Here is a 19,809-nt window from a genome sequence, read left to right as displayed (position 1 = left end):
TCTGGGCATAAAAATGAGTTTTACTTTGAGTCAAAGAATAGTTTTATTCTCAGTGTTGGACTGGATAAAGTAAACCAGGGAGATGACATGCTTTATTAATGAATGAGGGATATAGCTAGGAGTATAAATAAAAGCACGGAGTTGTATTGCTTTCCTCTAAATACTACAATACACTTACCGCATATGTACAACGTTTTTGAAGCATAGTCTCACCAAAAGGAAAGAAAAGACTGAAATCTATGATTAGAAAATTCCAGAAACTGAATGCATCTATGAAAAATAAAATACTAGCTTCTATGAGCTTATTTCATTGTTGCACCTGGGATGACAGAGCCTTGGTTATGTCTCAGTGGCTGAAGAAGCTGACTTTGAATTATTAGGGCTGCTTGCAGCATAAACAAAATTTCAAGAAGAAAAATGTTAGCTAGGAGAACAATGCATCTTGTGATGTACAAGTACAAATTTTTCAGGTGTGGTATGGTTAGGTAGTAGCACATCCATTGGTCTCTGTGACACCAGGAGTCCGCTTGGCCCCAGCGTGGAGCATTCGGTGCAGTTTCCACCCTTTGATCACTCTACATTTAGTAAAGACATGGTGATAGGAAGGCTACAAGCAGCAGCCCAGCTCTCTGGTTTTAATGACCGTGGTGGTTTGCTGGGCATTATTTCCCGCCCCCCTCCCTTTTATTTTTGCACAGCTGTAACTCCACTCAGTAGGAGGTACTGCATTTACACAGGTGAAAATGAGGAATCAAGCACTTCCTCTGGCATTGATCAGCACTCCCTCCTTCACTTTCTCACAGACTGCTATAATGTAGACATTGCAGCTGTCTCACTCCAAGTAGATTTCTTCATTAGTAAATGAGGGTTCCATCAGCAGCCCTCCCTAGGCTGCTTGAAGAGGATACTGTGACCCCTTCTACCTCCCTACCATAAAAATCGCACCCTTTGCTCCAGGAAATTTTACCTTGGGTCCTCCGTAATGCATCAGTGGACAAATCTCTTTTCTCACCTTGCAACAAGACTTTACACCTCCAGCCCAACATGCTACAGTTTCTTGCAGAGTGGAAGGATGCGAACTTTGATAATTTCTCCAGAAAATGGGCCTCATTTTGTGAGGATGATACAATTTCTGCCTTTGCCTCACTGCTTATAAACAGTGCATACAGAAAAGACGAGAGGCAACAGGCACAAACTGAAATACAAGGAGGAACAGGAGGAAAAAAAAAAACTTTTTTACTGACAGTGTAGTCAAACACTGGCAGAAATTGCCCTGAGAGCTTATGGAGTCTCTGTCCATGGAGACGTCCAAACCCCAACAAGACACAGCCCTGAGCAGATGGCTGTAGCTAACCCTGCTTGCAGTGGAGAGGATCTCCAGAGATCCCTTTGAACCTTACCAGCCTATGAAAAGGGCAGTCATAGCATAGGTCAGTCTGAGGAATTGCTTCCTTTAGGCTATGCCTTTATGACAAGACACATTTTATTCCATTTACAGTTAAACAGCTTTTAATCAAGGTCACAACATGGGCTGGGGTGTGCCTAAGTGGGGTTTTTTTTAAAAAAGAAAAAGGAAACAAAGTTCTTCCAGTTTTGTAACCATGCAAAGAAAAACAGCTGGATAAGGGTATATAAATGTACTAATACATAATAAGGGTATATCGATGTACTAATACATAATTCTTAGTTTTATGCAACTAAAGTCAATAACTTCTTCTTATCAAATGGTTTCAAAGGGCAGTGAAGGCTCCAGATGCTGCAAATGCCCCACAGTATGCTAATCCTCTGTATTGCTTGAAGCCAGCAGTGTCCACCTATTACCAGTGGAACTGAGGGTGCCCAGGTGTCTGTCAGAAAAGGTAAGCAGCAATCCAACGCATAGATCTTCAAACACCTGGGCAGCTGCTCCTGAGCTCTTGGAGGCACTGCTGTCCCAAGGTACCACAGAGGTCTTTAGATCTCAAGAGTGCCTTCTGATGGTCACAACCTTATGGTCTAATGCTGCTGAGCACTCACAGCCTACCACATGCTGTATCTTCTGTATAAACGACATAAACATTCACTGAAGCGCAAACTGGGACTTAGACCTCATTTTACTTTCTGATCTGCAGAATATTTTATTAGTCTATGCAAAGAAGATGAGTTTCAGCAGAAAACACTGAGACTCCTGGCTTAAAATTATTCCCTAGACTGGTGGTCAGGGCACTCTGCTGAGACACAGGGATGTTGCTTCAAGTCCTTACTGAGAAAGAAGTTGCTTCAGTCTCTCACATCCTGAGACAGTACTACTGCCATCCAATTTACAGGCAAAAGAGACATTATTTTCTGTGACAAAAGGCTGATCAGAAACCAAAGTAGACTTACAGTCGATCTTGCTATTCACATGCAGGCTCCTTCCCTGAGGTTAGTTAGGCACCTGCCTTCAACCCCATCTTCTTCCTTGGGATCACCTCCTGGCTAGTCAAGGCAGTCTCCCAGTTGGGCAGGTGTTTGTGGCTACCTTCTTACGTTCTAACATTTCCATTTATTTATAGGTAACCTTAGTGCTCAGTACTGGATCACACTAAGCAAAAAGACATGTCAAAATTAGGAGTTACAGGATGAGCACTGACAGGAATAAACATTTCTACAGAATAAACTCTAAATTGCTAAACTGAAAAAAGATGTTATTTATTTTTTATTAGTTCAGCTCTGTTTAGCCTTGTGCTTTCTTGAAAAATGAAAATAGGCCAGTCATATATAGTTTCGACCTCTTGACTCAATGCACTCATATCATGCTCTGATATCTGGGTGACAAACATTGTATGTGAATCTTAATGAAAAAGACAGTATTATTCCCTCAGATATGGCAAAACTCTCTTCTTTCCTCTCAAAGCCAAAAATATATGACGGTATTTCTCATTAGCTAAAGCACAGGAGGTGATGCTACAAGGTAATGTTTGAGTCATGCTTTAGCAGTACATCAGAGTGGTTTGTTTCGCCTTATTTACTGCAGAAAAAATAAATTTACTCTGATAAAGTGGCAAAATAATTTCCACTGTGCAAAAGAGAAAAAACCCATAAAGTTTACAAAATAAACAAGAGATGGCTGCTATTACAACAATTTACCTGCTAACCCAAAAGCTTCTAGACCAATATACAGTACTGAGAGTGGAAAGTTAAATGATATTAGAAATGTGCCACAAAAGTACCTATTGCTGAAAAAGTGTTTTTAACTGAAGGCACCAAATTTTATTTACCTGGAGAAATGATTTTAGCCACCAGAAGTACAGACTGAAAAACACACTAAATAATCCACTTTCCTCAGCACTAGCAAAGTCACAGCTGGAATAATACATCAATTTGGGGGCACCATACTCGGGTAGGAAAGAAGACATGGACCATTTTAAAAGTTCTGAGAAGAGAGCAAAAGTATTGATTCCAGATGTGTAAAGCAAAATCTATTGGCAAGACCCCAATATAGCTGATAAAAAGGAGTGTGTAGTTGCAGGCAACACTCCTGCACAGCACCTGAGGGGACACAGCAGTCTTGCGAATGTCTGGAGAGCCCAGCTCGTAGCACAAGCTAAGATAAAGAGCTGAAACGCACAGTCTCAAAGAGCAGCAATGCTACTGAAAGGATTAAGAAAGAGGGACACCACTGACAAGACTGAGACAGTGCAATGCCACTGACGGGATCAAGAAAGAATGATGCAACTGATAACTGCACACACTGAGAAAGTGACAGCATTGGTAAGCCCAAGAAACAGCAAGCCAGGTCAAAAGAAGGGACAAGACACAAACTACCAAAGTCTACAGACCATAGATAATCTGAAGGAAAAAGAGTTCTCAAGGACATTTTCCGCAGAAGCATTGATGGAGCTCTGAATTGTGGTCAATGGAAATCAGCAAGTCGAGAAATTACCAGACAGCGTGAGTGGATAAGTGGATGCTTGTGTTTGCAAGTGCCTACAGGTAATAAGACCACCCCTTTTCTTCTTAACAATCTCATTTATACAAGATAAACACTAACGTTACAGACTGCTGGCATCAGTTAACACATGCAAGAATTAACTGTATCGCTGCAAAGGGGAGACACAACATTGCGGCTCTCTGAATTGAGAGAAGACTGAAGGGGCAGATGACAATGGTCTTCAAGGCCATTCTCTGGGTATGAAGGATGGTAAGCCAAAAATAATGTGAGTCACAGAACTGCAGTAAGGTCAGCATCATGAAAATCTTTTCTTCTGGTGAGGATAATAAGACACAATGCCTTGTGGTAACTGTGGGTTCGCCAACATCGCAGGTTTGAAATGGTAGCTTAGACAATCAGGAAAAATAGCTGCATATTCCTCCTTTAGGAATAAAGGTGGACTTTGGAGATCCGGTCCCAGCTCTCTTTACTGTGATTTTACGGCTAGAGCAAAGGTTAGCATCAAGACTGTATTTTGATTCTACAAGAAGCACACCTTAACGGAGATGTTACAACTGCAAACAAACTACAGCAGTTTGCAGAAGTGGACTTAAAAAAGTTTTAAGTTATTTAAATTACCAGTTCAGCAGAACATTTAAGCACAGCTCTTGGGTCTTAGGTTGTAGAACACCCAAATCTTGATGCACTGAGGAAATATAAAACCAGCCCGATGATACCTTTCACAACAAAATTACCTCCAGACCTAAGAAACTCTGTATTAGGAAGAGGTTGAGCAGAACCACTGGAAAGCATCAGGCAGTCTGCAAACTGCAGGACAGCACAAACTCTCACAAGTCCCGCATAAAACAAGGCATCCTGAAACGCCTCTGTGGGGAATAAGCGTTAAAGGAGATTTCCCGAAGAACCGCTGTTATCACAAGCCCGTTTTTCCGTGTGCATTTCACACGTGGAGGGAGACCGACAAGAACTGGAGATACCGCTACCGAGTGACCCCATCTGCCACGGTGCTAAGCGCACACAAGACTGCCTGGCCGTGACTAAAGCGAGCTCCGTTTCTCCAGGGCTTTAAGCTGTCTGCAACCGCCCGAACGAAGCCTTTCCGCCGGCGCTCAGGGGCTCCCCGGGCGCCCCTCTCAGTCTCTTTTCAATCTAATTAGACTCCCGTCAGTCCCCTTGGAATTTCTCCTCAACATCACTTTCCCTGAAGGCTCCTCCAACCTGAATAAACCCGAGTTTATCCACACATGAAAGCAGCGGTGCCCACCGACTCGTGGATTCTGCCTCAGAAAGGGTTTGAGACCCACCTTCCCAAGTCGCGCGCTTTGCAGCCGGACACTTCAAAATCGATTTTAGGGTTCTTGTGGAGACCAGACCAGTTCCTCAGAACGGTCCCGTCTGAGCTTACAGCCCGCGAAGCCACCCACCTCCAGCTCCGAGATTCGCTATAAGAGGATGTCCCGGGATTTAAGGGCTCGCGGCTGCGGTGCCAGCGTTTTCCCACGCTGCCCAGCGAAGCTCCCGGGACAAAAAACTCCACGGGGCGCTGCGCCGAGCGCGGAGCCCGGCTGGGGATGCCCGGGGCTCCGGGGAGCGCCTCTGCGACGGGAGAAGGGACAGAGAGGAGCGGTGCGAGAGAAAGCGCCGTGCCCACCGCCCCGGCCGCCCCCGCCGCGCCGCCGCTCACCGATGGTGGAAACCACGGTGCCCACGAAGTAGAAAGCGCCGGTGAAATCCCACCGGGGCCGCACGTCGTCGACGCGGATGCCGGCCACGCTGGCCTCCTCGTACTCGCGGAGGAAGCGGCGGAGCTCGGCGCGGCTGAGGTTGTGCCGGCGGGTGAAGTTGTCGAGGCGGCGCTCCCAGCGCTCCTTGGCGGCGCGCTCCGTGGGCAGCTCGATGGCCGAGAAGACGGCGGCGCCGCACAGCATGTACAGCGCGATCAGCAGCGCCAGCAGCAGGAACCGCGCCGTGTCCGCGTTCAGCCGCCCTGCGCCGGGGCAGCAGCCGCACGCCATCCCGCTCCGAGCCTACATCGCGCCTCGTCCCGCTCCGCGCCGCCGGGTTCCCCCGCCCCGGGCGGCGAGGCGGGGCCGGCGGCAGCCCCCGAGGGGCCCCGAGCGCCCGCCCCGGCTGTGGGCGCCGCCCGGGACCCCCCGCACCGCGAGCCCCGGCTGCGGGCGGCAGAGGCACGTGGAGTTACGGGGGCGGGCTGCTCTTCCAGGAGAGGATTCCTCCGAAATACCTCGTTTGCCTCCAGCAGGGATGACAGGTGACAGGGTCAGGGTCTGAACTGGGTGGAAAACTGGTTCGATGGCTGGGAAACTGGTTGGATGGCCGGGCCCAAAGAGCGGTGGTAAATGGAGTTAACTCCAGCTGGAGGCCGGTCACAGGTGGTGCCCCCAGGGCTCGGTACTGGGTCCGGCCCTCTTCAATGTCTTTATCAACGACCTGGATGAAGGCATTGAGTGCACCCTCAGCAAGTTTGCAGATGACACTAAGCTGGGTGGAAGCGTGGATCTGCTGGAGGGTAGGGAGGCTCTGCAAAGGGATCTGAACAGGCTGGACTGCTGGGCTGAGACCAATGGGATGAGGTTTAACGAGGCCAAATGCCGGGTCCTGCACTTGGGGCACAACAACCCTATGCAGCGCTACAGACTGGGGGAAGTCTGGCTAGAAAGCTGCCTGGAGGAGAAGGACCTGGGGGTGTTGGTTGACAGCCGACTGAACATGAGCCAGCAGTGTGCCCAGGTGGCCAAGAAGGCCAATGGCATCTTGGCTTGTATCAGAAACGGTGTGACCAGCAGGTCCAAGGAAGTTATTCTCCCTCTGTACTCGGCAGTGGTGAGACTGCACCTCGAACACTGTTCAGTTCTGGGCCCCTCACCACAAGAAGGATGTTGAGGCTCTGGAGCGTGTCCAGAGAAGAGCAACAAAGCTGGTGAGGGGGCTGGAGAACAAGTCTTACGAGGAGCAGCTGAGAGAGCTGGGGTTGTTTAGCCTGGAGAAGAGGAGGCTGAGGGGAGACCTTATTACTCTCTACAACTGCCTGAAAGGTTGTGGAGAGGATGGAGCTGGCCTCTTCTCCCAAGTGACAGGGGACAGGACAAGGGGGAATGGCCTCAAGCTCTGCCAGGGGAGGTTCAGGCTGGACATCAGAAAAAAATTTTCCCAGAAAGGGTCATCGGGCACTGGCAGAGGCTGCCCAGGGAAGTGATGGAGTCACCATCCCTGGAGGTATTTAAAAGATAGGCAGATGAGGTGCTCAGGGATGTGGTTTAGTGACAGATAGGAATGGTTGGACTCAGTGATCTAAGAGGTCTTTTCCAACCTGGTGATTTTATGTTTCTTTAGGGCTCTAACTGCAGCTTGACAGGTTCTTGCAGTTCCATCCTCCGGCATGGGGCAGCTGGAGTTTGAAAATGCATCATTTTAAGGGTAAAAAAGCTCTCGATCCAAGCCTTCTGGAAAAATCATCGTTGCTATAAAAAGAAAAATCTAAACTTCGCAATATCAGGCAATTACCGCAGAGCTGAATTCTACTTTAAAATTACTGGGGCTAGAATTCAGCTCTATTAAGCATATTAGTGTATAAACACAGTGTATAAACACACTATGCTTTTTCCCAGTGAAAGGCAGTGTACTTATATTTTATTTTAGAAAGCAGGTTAATGAGGTATTACTTCAACACTTACCCTTTCCCCCATTCTCTATCAATTATGTTGCAGCTAAAATGCAACGGGAACTAAGGGTAAGATCTTAGTAATTATGGATCTCCCTTAATCGCAGATAATCATATACTTTGTGTTGAATGATAGAATAGTTTGGGTTGGAAGGGACCTGAAAGATCATCCAGTTGCAACCCCCCTGCCATGGGCAGGGACACGTCCTACCAGACCAGGCTGCCCAAGGCCCCATACAACTTGGCCTTGAACACCTCCAGGGATGGCGCAGCCACAGCTCCCCTGGGCAACCTGTGCCAGTGCTTCACCACCCTCATGGTGAAGAAATTCTTCTGTTTAGCCTAAATCTGCCCCTTTCCAGTTTATACCTGTTCCCCCTCGTCCTATCACTACAAGCCTTTGTGAACAGTCCCTCCCCAGCTTTCCTGTAGCCCCTTCAGGTACTGGAAGGTCGCTATAAGTTCTTCTTGGAGCCTTCTCTTCTCCAGGCTGAACAAGCTGAACTCTCAGCCTGTCCTTGCATGGGAGGTAAGAACCATTGGCGGTCTCACAGTGTTTGTACCTTGGGTATTGGTCTGAGCCCTGGGGAGGACTGTGTGCACTTCTGTGCAGGTGTTCCCTGACTGCATGGCACAGAGAGAAGCCAAGTCCTTTTCCTGTGTTGCACAGTAAAGCAGCAGCTGAGGATGAATGGGACTCTTGCTTCCTCTTTATTTTTTTTTTTCTCCCGTTTGTTGTTATTCAGAGGTCATATTCAGGATTTTATTCTCTTTTAATTAGGCTTCAGTGTAGACTGACATAGGACAATCAAAATTAGCAGCGATGCTGGAAGACATTGAGCGGCCAAAAAAAATTAGACAAGATGCCAAACCAACCACTCTGTCTCAAGTGCTAAAGGTAATCATGTGCTTCCATAAAAAACGCTGATTTATCTTTAAAGAAATGTATAATTTCTATTACAGGAGAAAAAAAAAATCACCTGTATTTCCCTGCTTTTCCAGTCTTTGCCAGCCAGAAAGAACAGGGATCTGAATCAGTTCACTCCCAGCTAGCAGAGGCAGCAAAACTGACTGAGCACCCTTGCCATGCACTGAAGTCTCCTTCCACTGAAGCTGTTCTTGGGTGGCTTGGATTAGCACAGTGGGAACAGAAGCCTTTAACTGCTTGCAACCATGACACCAATGTGATTGCCCAAAGGAAGGTGAAGAATACTATCCAAAGAGTTATCCGAAGAAAATAATCCAAAAATATAGAGTTCCTCCTATTATTTACATGTTATTTTGTTAGTGAGGGATAGCTATTTTTGTGTTGGTCTTGGGCACAGAGGGAGCATTACAGCAGTGAAGCTAAGAACATGTGGCATTGTTTTGAAAGACAATGAGCTAGGTATACCACTGTCACTAGGCACCAAAAATTGCAAACTCCCCTAATTTGTCAAATCTGATCTACACCAAACTAAAACAATATAAAGCGTGCAGTGATTTAGTCTCTTAAGAAAGCAGCTTTTTGAGGGCATGCTCCCTGTTAAGGGAAAGAGCAGGTGTGAGTTGATATTGACTGGAATCCTGAAGTAGAAAATGAGAAGGTGGCTGACAGATATCACAGGTGTTTTTATTGTTTTAAGTTCCTTCTCTTCCTTTACTTCCCCGTTTTAATTAAGGTACTTATTTTAAAGACTACTTTCTTGTTAAAAAAAGATCATGATTCCCATTGTGCTTGGGTAAATAGCTGGAAAAATTTCGGTGTGTGTAGAGCAGGAACGGTGTAGGGATGCAGTCACCCATTCAGAACATTTAAGCAAGGCTGAATAAAGAAATGCAATGTGTTCACTGGCATAAGGAAAATAAAAGTTATCGTTTAGTTTCAGGTTAAAAAAAATTGGTTAACAATGTTGCTGACATTTAAATTAACCCCAATTTGAAGCTAACATTTTGTGATCCCCAACACTGAATGCTTTGCCATTAACCTCAGTACAGTCACTTGAGGCACCATGATCAGGAAACCTGCTCCGTTTGCTCCACTCCTCAGCACCACCAGCACACATCTTCCTGGTGTCTGTATGTGTGCAGGCATTTAGTGACAAAAGGATTGGTGGCAGCGAGGCTTAGCACAATTGTAAATAATAGAAAAAAATCAATGCATTTACTAGTTCTGTTCATAATGTTAACTGATAACCCTGAAATTAAGAAATCTACAGTCAGTGAGTACCCTAGTAATGATTACAACCATATGTTCGGTCAGAACGGAGCTATTATTAATTCATCAGCAAAATCCCTGGAAGACTCACAGAGATCTAGTTACACTCTCTCATTGACGGTGTCAATACTTTTTAATTAAACAACTCCTTGGAAGTGATAAGCTGGTACACTTAACTAAAATGCACTGCTTTATTTATTCTTTTAAATACCTCCAGGGATGGTGACTCAACCACTTCCCTGGGCAGCCTGTTGCAATGCTTGACAACCCTTTCAGTGAAATAGTATTTCCTAATAACCAACCTAAAGCTCCCGTGGTGCAACTTGAGGCCATTCCCTCTCATCCTACTTCTTGTTACTTGGGAAAAAAACCAACACCTGTGTCACTACAACCTCCTTTCAGGTAGTTGTAGAGAGCAATAAGGTCTCCCCTCAGCCTTCCCTTCTCCAGACTGGACATCCCCAGTTCCCCCATCTGCTCCTCATACAACTTGTTCTCCAGACCTTTTCTCACCAGCTTTGGTGCCCTTCTCTGGAGCTGTTTCAACTCTTCAATGTCTTTTTTGTAGTAAGGGCCCCAAAACTGAGCACAGTGTTCAAGGTGCAGCCTCACCAGTGCTGAGTACATGGGCACGATCACTTCCCTAGTTGTGCTGGCCACACCTTTTCTTACACGAGTTAGGATGCCATTGGCTACCTCTGCCACTGCTGGCTCATGTTCAGCCAGAATGTTTCTACCTGCTTCTATCTAGTGTACTCATCCCTCACAAATTAGAAGATGCTTAGCTGTAAAAGTGACTGAACCTGACTGTATAAAAGAGATTTTCAAGAATGCGATATGTGAAAACTTTTTCCAGCTCTTTCACATCAGTTACTGAAGTGTCACTGATAATCATAGTCTTCTGTGTCTTCTTGGGGAAGACAATATTTGATTTATACTTAGAGAATATCCTATAAGGGTATTTTTATTTGAAGATATTTGCAAATTACAGTTTACTGTTGGGGAAGTGAGGCAGAGATAAACAGTGCTTAAAAATTCCTACCGGGGACTCTTGAAGAACAGCTTCCACTTTTGGAGACCACTTTGCATTTGCATGTTGTTTATCTTCCAGCCTTTCAACAGATAAGAAAAACTCAGGCAGGTTGACAGCTAACTTTTCAAACTGCATAAAAATCAACACAATTCAGAGCAAAGTATTTGCTTATTCATGCTTATTGGAACTAGAACTGTGTGCAGGAGTGATTTGCATGTTAAGTCAGAAATGGAGACACATGATTCAGCTTGGGTGAAGTCAGAACAGAATCAGAAAAAGAGTTGGTAAGAGTTTGGGACCCCCCTCATATTCCTCCATTCTAAGCAATGGAAAATGGTTTCAACTGCAGGATGATCTTTTTACTCTGATTAATACAATGGGGTCACATTGCTTTGAAGGTGCTGCAGCAACATTTAGAAACTGGGAATTAGTTGAGCAGTGATAAAATTTTGATAAACAGAGAAGCAGAAAAGCTAGTATTTTACAAAGAGGAAAAAAAAAGGCAAGGATATAGACTGCAGATTAACACAGGGACTTAATTCCCTGAACTTGCACAGTTCCTTTCAGCCGCCAGTACTTCTTTGCTGTTTCTTTCTCTTGCCCTTCAGGATGCCACTTACTGTTGCTCAGATTAAAAGAACTCAGAGGTAAGAGAGAGGGAACGGTGTGACTACTGTCAGTGTTCAGCTAGTATTCTGACATCCTGGGTCACAGTGATTAATTCTAGAGCTGCAAAATGTCAGCAAGTTTATTAATGTCAGTATAAATATCTGTGAGATTAGGTAGCATCTAGCATGACATCTCCATTCTAGCTTTTTTCAAATACACACATTGGGTCACCAGTGTGCCACAGGGAATATCTGTATATTACATTAATATACTGATTTCAGTATTCAGTTCTCAGTATCACATCTCTCTATTAATTTTACTTGGAATTTTTTGTGCAATTATTTTTGTTACTGTGTTCATATTTGTTTACTGCAAGACAGGCTGGAATATCAAAACCACAGAATGTCTTAGCAGAAGGAAGTACAAGGAATTAACACATCATTAATTGCTGAAAAAACCCCACATTGACGCATTTAGGAAAGCCACCAAATGGTACAGCTCTAATATTGTTGCATGTTTGCGCACCTAGCATGGAACAAAACACATGGTAGCATGGTACCTTTTATACCTTTTTACCTTCTGTGATGCTGTTTTTAATCTCCAGTGTGGCAAAAAAGACTCCAGGTGAATCACTGCATCATGGTCTCAAACAAACTGAATTAGATCACTGCTTTACTATGTGAGTCTAATAAGAAACTGCACAATGTTAGCTGCTCTTGACAGAAGATTTAACCTTTTCATAATCACAACCAGCCATTAAGTTTCCTTCCCTGTCCCAGGAAGAAGTAAACTGGTGTTAGCCCATTACATTAATGGCTGCAGCACTGAAGTCATTGCCATTGTGAAACCAACTTTCTGGCCACCCACCTTGGATCTCCTTCGGCAGAGTGTGCGGCAGCTCTAGTTTGCTTTCCTTCCCTGCTGTGACCTTTCTGATGGATGATTTGAAACACCAGGTTGAGATCTTGTACAGCTGAGGATTAGGGGTCAGCTGAGCTTTTACAAAACATAAGCGACTGCATTAGCCATTAAAACTGGCTAGGGTTGATTAAGTTGTTTTAGCCACTTAGGCACAGAAAAATACACCACTTCATTCTCTACAGCCTAATCAGTAGCACTGCAGAAATGTCCGCATGTTATTTGCACCAGCGTGTATTGATTTGCATTACAATAAATCCTTACGCTGTTGTTATAATGGAAAACACTTAATTTTGAAGAGGCAGCAGAAGAGATTCATCCTCAGCAGTAGCAAGAGAAATTAATTAGCAATTTATTGAGTAAAAAAAGATGTGCTGAGTAACAATTGCTTCTATAGACAATGCTATTCTCTTTTTATCTTTTTTTGATTTTTTTTTAAATTCAAATCTGCTTTAAAAATAAAGCAGCACACAGACCTCACTTTAACCAAGGATCCCAGATTCAAATTCGTCTTCATCTCAGATATTCTGCAGTGTGTTGGACTAATCTGTTTTCTTCTCTTTATTCATAGTTTCCTCTACTTTTCCTCAGACAGAATTGAAATCCACCGTTCTTTCAGATAAAGATTATTATAAACAGTTTAACTCCTTACCAGAATTAAATGAAATGGGAGTGAAATCAGTAAAATTGTGGAAAAAGAAATGAAACAAAAAAACAATTAGAAAAATAGAATTCCAAGATATTATGCACAAGAATTTTTAAGTTTTATTCTGACTCTTAAAAAGTGTTCTTAAATCTGCCCTGGCACGTGAGAGGCTGCACAAGTAGAAAATTGTGATTAAACAGCATTTTCTGGCCAAAAATGTTTTGTCAAGAGCCGTCCTGCCAGTTCCAATAAGTCACGAAGCCCAGCTGTGTCAGCTGACGGCAAAGGACTGTTGCTCCCCTGGATCTTTAGTTACCATTAGGCAGTTTCTTCAAAATAAATTTTCCTTGCCATTCTGGAAGAGCAGAAGTTAAAACAAACTACACACGAATCTGTTTCAACCAAAGTCAACCCTTATTTGAACCACTAGCTTGCCTCACATCACATACCATCCAGGAAAACAACCCCCCAGTCTTCACTCTCCTCACCTCTGCCACCGAGCAGTGCCTCACTTCCATGCTTAATGCCACATTCCAAGTCGCTTTGGGTCACAGCTCTGTGTTGGCATGATTTCCTTAGTTTTCCTAGCAGAAGTGATCACTTGGTTTACACTGATGAATTTTGGAAGGATCTTCTGAAAGTGCATTATCACGAGCCCTGGAGAGCTGAACTTAAATCCTACTTAAGTTCCTGGAAACTCAAAAATTCAGCTTAAATTTAACCAGGAGTGCCTCGGAGCCAGTCAAATATAAGTGCTCATAATACGTAGCATTAATAAATCTTAACATTCTTCACAACCTCATGATCATAGAATGGTTTGAGTTGGAAGGGACCTTAAAGATCATGCAGTTCCAACCCCGCTGCCATGGGCAGGGACATGTCCCATTAGACCAGGCTGCCCAAAGCCCCATCCAACCTGGCCTTGAACACCTCCAGGGATGGGGCAGCCACAGCTTCCCTGAGCAACTGTTCCAGTGCTTCACCACCCTCATAGTGAAGGATTTCTTCTTAATGTCTAATGTAAATCTTCCCCCCCTTTCCTGTTAGTCAACCTTCTAGAAGTCTTAGAGATTTCCTTATACCAAGACATCTTTTTACTTAGAACTTTTCCAATTCTTACAGAATGAAAATAATTAAAATGAGATCATACTGTCTTAAAAAGAAACTATAACACTGGTTATGAAGTAAATTGTTGGTTTTCAGAGCACACTTCTCCACTTCGATGTCACTTTTCCTGATCCTTATGTCTTCAGGCTCATCAGGGACAGAACTGAACAGTTTCTGCGTGTAGGATAAAGATTCTGGGTTCAGAATCGAGGAAAGGTGGAAAGGAGAAAGTAATCTTCCTGTACGTTCCACGGGCACCCCAGCAGCACTCTGACCCATACTCAGCTCACATTATTTGCAGAGTTCTCAAAACCAGATAAAGCACTAACAATTATTACTGGGCCTCCAAATTCCCAACACGAGCCAAGGAATGAGCAACCTAAATTCCTGATATTTGCTGTGAAGGGTGAGCGTAAAATTCCTCTGTGTTATAGGCAATGCTATTCCATTGTCTAGCTCCATTTACCCTTTGAATAAGAAACTGTACAATAATTTCCTTTCCCTAACAATAACTCAAAGACATAACCTTTTTGATTTGAAAGACCATCTGATAACAGCACTAGGCAACTTGTATGTAACTATAGAGAGTAGAACATAAGGTAGAGGATATGAAAGATGGGAGAGGAGCAGTACTTCATAGTGTTTCCCTACAGATTGGTCTGTGACAGTGTAGGAAAATGAAAGAAAACAACTCCTTGCTAGGCAGATGCCATAAGAATTTCCTAAACACATCTCTTTACTATGGTAATTTTTTGAATGGAAGAGAGATAAACATTAGATTAACATCAGGAGGTAGTGCACTCCCAGCGTACTGCAAACCATCTTGGGGAGTGACACTGCTAAATGAACAAGTCAGTGTTGGGACTGCTACCCAGTCAGATTATTTGGGATCCTGAGGGAATTATGAAGTATGACACTATACTACAAGATTCCCAGGCTGCAGGACCAGTTGTTCATACACCCCATAGCACTATTTCCGACTACTCTTCAGCACCCAAACCCATCCACAGCAGGTTAGTGTTGCGGACAGTACCTGGGTGTCTGCAAGAGTGGGAAAAAAAAAAAAAGAAAAAAACAAAAATTAGGAAATAACTGACAAGAAGCCAAATACTACAAGAAGGCAAAGCTACAAATATTAGAGCTTGTATTGGGAGTGATAATTGCAAAGCAAGCGTTCAATCCAATTTTAAATGGACATATTTAGAAGAAGATGGAATAAAGGATATATAAACAAGACCAATTTTATTTTTGTTTAAATTTTACATACAACAAATTTTATTCTAGCCACTGGGGCAAACTGACAGTCTCACAGACCGGTACATTTTAAACTCATTACAGCTACAAATACAGAGAGAGTCTCTGAGAACAGTCGACAATTGTGTTTGATCTTGAAGAGTGTATTAGGAACCACAGTAAGGAAAAAGTATATAAAAAGGTATTAAAAAAAATAACAGTGTTAAGAGTCCATTTATAATAATACAGTTACAAATCCCTCCCAGAATCTGCCCATTATCAACATTTCAATGTTTTTTTTCAACTACAAATTAACCATTTGAACAGACATCATAGCTTAATAACCAGAAAAAAGCAGTCTTGCAAGTAGCATGGCAGGCTCAGTATCACAGAACACTGGAAACATTCACGATGGAACCCACATATTTCCATGTGTGTCAGGGGCATTAGTGTAAGGAATATTCCAAATCCATGGTTGATCTGTAAACCAAAACAAAAACATGCTTATGACACATTCAGCTATTAAATGTAAAAATTTGATCCTCCTCCTCCCCTCCCTTCAGAGGAAGAGGAATGTTGAAATTCCCACAGGTTTTCATGTAACCCATGTGCAATTTCAGTTTACTGGAGATTTTTATTCAGCTATTTTTAAAACTGTATGGTTTAGAGTTTTCAACAGGCTTTGCATTTCCTGTGAATAATTTAAATACAGTTATCACAAGCTAACATACTTCCCCACCAGCTGCAAAAGAATTGTATTTCAGACAGTATACAAGAACAGAAATGCAGCTGAATTTGGTTTGGCCCATAGGCAGCAAGTTTTGTGCGGCACATCTCTTAACCCAATGGAATTATAAATAAGTGCAGTGACATATTAGTATTTTTCACAGGGACAGCAAGCATTATGTATCTGAGAACAACCCTGCCTGAACTCTGAAATGTTCAAATTCACACCTCACTTCTTCAAACACTAAATTTTTTTCCAATGAGCCATGGGGTTGCAGCAGACAGTTCCCTTCCTCCACTTCTCAGAATACAGAAGCTATTCTCACTCCGGGAAAGGAGAAAAGGCAACACAGCAGGAGCCAACTGCCAGCTCTGCAACCTGCTCTAGGTTCTTCCTCCAGCAGCTGGTCTGTGGCCAACCTATTATTTTACTTCTCTCAGGCTACACCTACTGAAATACAGAGAAGACTCCTTCAATCCTTTCAGTGATTTTTCTCAAATAAGAAGTTTATATAATCTACCCTGCTTCTTTTCTCCATCTACAAAATTACCCCTGAAGGAAGACAGTGACACTGATCCATACAACACAAGATTAAACTGAATTGTACCAAGGATGAAAGAGTAGTTCCTTTATCAAAATCAAGCTACTCATATAGATGACAGACTACATACACTTGCTAAATAAGATTTGCTACATGCTTGTCAATTGAAATATTAAGCTATTGATTAGGGTTACTATTATCCAATTCTACGTTTATGGGCTCTGATGCCACTTGTTAGAATATATAGACTAGAGAATTACTATTGCCAGAAAATGAAAGTAAGAAAGTGACAGAAACAGTAATGAAGGGATGTACAAATTACACAACAGCACACTGTGAGCAGTGCCAAGCCAATTAAACACAGGGCAGGGAAAGCGTTTCCACCAAGTACTCATTAATACTTGCTACAAGAGTACATTTAATTCTAGAAGTACTGTAATTCAGTATATAGCAGTGAAAGATAACGCAGCTATGCTGTGTTTTACAGAAGTGTCTGTTTACAGTAGTAAGATGGCAACAAGAAAAAAACAACTCTAAATTACAACACAATTTAATCCACTTGACTTGAAGAAAGACTTCATGTTTATGAAGACCAACAGGGATGTTACAAGTCACGGGAATGTGAACACCAGCAAAAGAACAGTCTGTGCAACAAATGCCATCTTTCACATAACATTATTATAAAAGAAAACTAAAAGCAAACATCCTTGTGTTTTCCTGACTTAAACTCATGATATAGCCTCTAGGTGGAAGAAGTAGTTGGCTAGCCCTTGGCTATACTGGATGGATGATTTCCAAGCACAAAGAGTTAAGGCACCATAAAGCTGAAGCAACTATAGCACTTAATTCATAATGCACTGAAAAAATTATTCTAGGATTCTGGATCAACTGCTGGATTTCTAGACTTTGAGTGACCTCTTATAAAAAAAAGCCCAAAACAATAAAACACAGTAGCACCTTTATTTTCCTAAGCTTGTTTTATCAGTCTACTGCCATGCGGACCATTTATATTTCAGATTAATATTTTACCACATAGTAAATAATAGTTTCCTAGTAAATCCTACTATGAAGCAGCAATCCTGAAGGTAAGGTGAAAAACATTAGAAGTTATAAGAACGGGTACAGAATAAAAAGTATACTTTATTTTGAATACTATGTCCAGCTCTGGAGTCCTCAGCACAGGAAGTAATGGACCTGTTGGAGCAAGTCCAGAGGAGGGCTACAAAAATGATCAGAGGGATGGAGCACCTGCCCTATGAGGAAATGCTGAGAATTAGGGTTGTTCAGCCTGGAAAAGAGAAGGCTCTGGGGAGACTTGATTTTGGCCTTTAAATACTTCAAAGGGGCTGATAAGAAAGATGGGGACAGGCTTTTCAGCAAGGCCTGTAGCAACAGGACGAGAGGTTCTAAACTAAAAGAGGGTAGATACAGACTACCTATAAGGAAGACTTTTTTTTACAATGAGGGTGATGAAACACTGGAGCAGGTTGCCCAGAGAGGCTGTGGATGCCCCATCCCTGGAAACATTCAAGGTCAGGTTGGATGAGACTCTGAGCAACCTGATCTAGTTAAAGATATCCCTGCTCACTGCAGGGGGGGCTGTTCTAGTTGATATTTGAAGTTCCCTTCCAACCCAAATTATTCTATGAAAGGAAATGTTAGAAGAAACATTGGGAATCCCGAGCATACATTCAACTTTAATTGCTGACATGTGTCTATGACATCAGAATAAACTCAGTCCCACTCAAGCACTGGAATCTGTCACTTGGAGTACATTATGCAGCTTGGAGCTACCTACCTTCACTACAATCTGCAGGTACTCTGTTAAATTCAGCAAAACATAGAGGCAGAAGAAGACTTAGATGTACAGAAACAGCCTCAGTCTCCCTTAAAGAACCTGGAAGCTTCCATACCCAATTTAGTTATTATTTTTTATTGTGGCTATTCTAATAACATTTTTAAGATAGCTATTAATGCAATTAGAACATTAATAGAACAAATTTCAATTAATTAATGCAGCACGAGAAAGAAAATGTGTATAAATACTGTATGACTGTAGCTGTTTACTGCTGCATACTAAAATGATTGTCAAACTTCCAAAAATTAAACCTGTTGATCTTCTCGAAAAAAAAGTAACTTCCCTATTTCCCTTACAACTGAAATATTCTATTCTAGTCTAGTCTATTCATAGCCCCAGTAGATCTATTTTTGAAGTCTGCTCAATGTACTTACCTTCCACACCTTTCAAGTCCAGTCTTTCATTTCTGTTACTCGAATTCTGTCTCAACTGCATCTTACTGGAATTAACTGTTATTTAGTGACTCAGTACCACTGCTTTCTCCTTGCCTCACTTATAAGCAGCAGAACTCTAGCACCAGAGTTAGGGCACAGTAAAATGAACAGAGCCATTGGTACTTTGCTGCTGCTTTAAGACTACCTGAAATCTCAAAGCACTATTTCAGTTGTACTCAATTATTCTCTCACAGCTGAATAGACTATCACATTTTCATTTGAAGATAAGAGTCCCTGGAGAACAAGATAAGTTTTTTTAAGTACATCCGATAAATCACTCACAGGATCCTTCACATTTTGAGATCATGTTACAGACTAGAAAGTCAAGAGCTGATAATGGTACAACAAAGGTGTTTTGCAAGTTTTAACAATAGTATTTTACAAATGCAGTATATTGTGTAGGTCAAAACCGTGTCAGCAAGCCATCTTAAAACTTTGTGTTCTGTTAAGTAAGTATGGCAGTTAAGTATGTACAGCCAAAACCAGAACAGTCTGTGAATTACAGGAACATGCAATCAAATAGTAAAGTATAAAATACAATTGAAGCATCTTTGTGATCCTCTTCCTACTGTTTAAAATACAAGTGCCTTTTGCACTGTGAGTAGAGATCTGGATGGAAGCTATACCTGGTTGATACCCTAACACAGGGATTGGATTCTTACATCATCTTTCAAAATGAGTATTCCAGCTGAAAAATGCAGCTTTTAAGTACTAAGTGCTCACATATATAGGAAGGTTACTCACAAATAACTTAGTGATTCTACATATATATTCTAATGTGGCAAACTTACTTCCTGCTGTATGAGACTAGAAAGTTCTCCCATTCAGCATTTGAGAAAGGTGCACACTATACTTCACTCTATTCTCCCCACCCTTTGGATGAGCAAGAAAAGGAACTAATCTTGTTACTTTCA

General features: G+C 42.6%; 2 protein-coding genes across 2 annotated transcripts in view; both read right to left on the bottom strand.

Moving 5' to 3' along the window:
• KCNK13 (potassium two pore domain channel subfamily K member 13) overlaps positions 1–5,967 on the bottom strand; it is a 71,894-nt gene extending 65,927 nt beyond the window's left edge. The window contains exon 1 of the mRNA XM_054069069.1: positions 5,598–5,967. Within this exon, the coding sequence (XP_053925044.1) occupies positions 5,598–5,928 (331 nt within the window). The 5' untranslated portion in view covers positions 5,929–5,967. The remainder of the gene's footprint in view (positions 1–5,597) is intronic.
• Positions 5,968–15,372: 9,405 nt separating this feature from the next.
• The window catches only part of TDP1 (tyrosyl-DNA phosphodiesterase 1), a 56,268-nt gene continuing 51,831 nt past the window's right edge, over positions 15,373–19,809 (bottom strand). The window contains exon 16 of the mRNA XM_054067971.1: positions 15,373–15,815. Coding sequence (XP_053923946.1) covers positions 15,742–15,815 — 74 coding nt within the window. The 3' untranslated portion in view covers positions 15,373–15,741. The remainder of the gene's footprint in view (positions 15,816–19,809) is intronic.

The sequence above is a fragment of the Cuculus canorus genome, chromosome 5 (genome assembly GCF_017976375.1).
Source record: "Cuculus canorus isolate bCucCan1 chromosome 5, bCucCan1.pri, whole genome shotgun sequence".
In the NCBI taxonomy this organism is placed as follows: Eukaryota; Metazoa; Chordata; class Aves; order Cuculiformes; family Cuculidae; genus Cuculus; species Cuculus canorus.
This window is presented reverse-complemented; position numbering and strand designations above follow the sequence as displayed.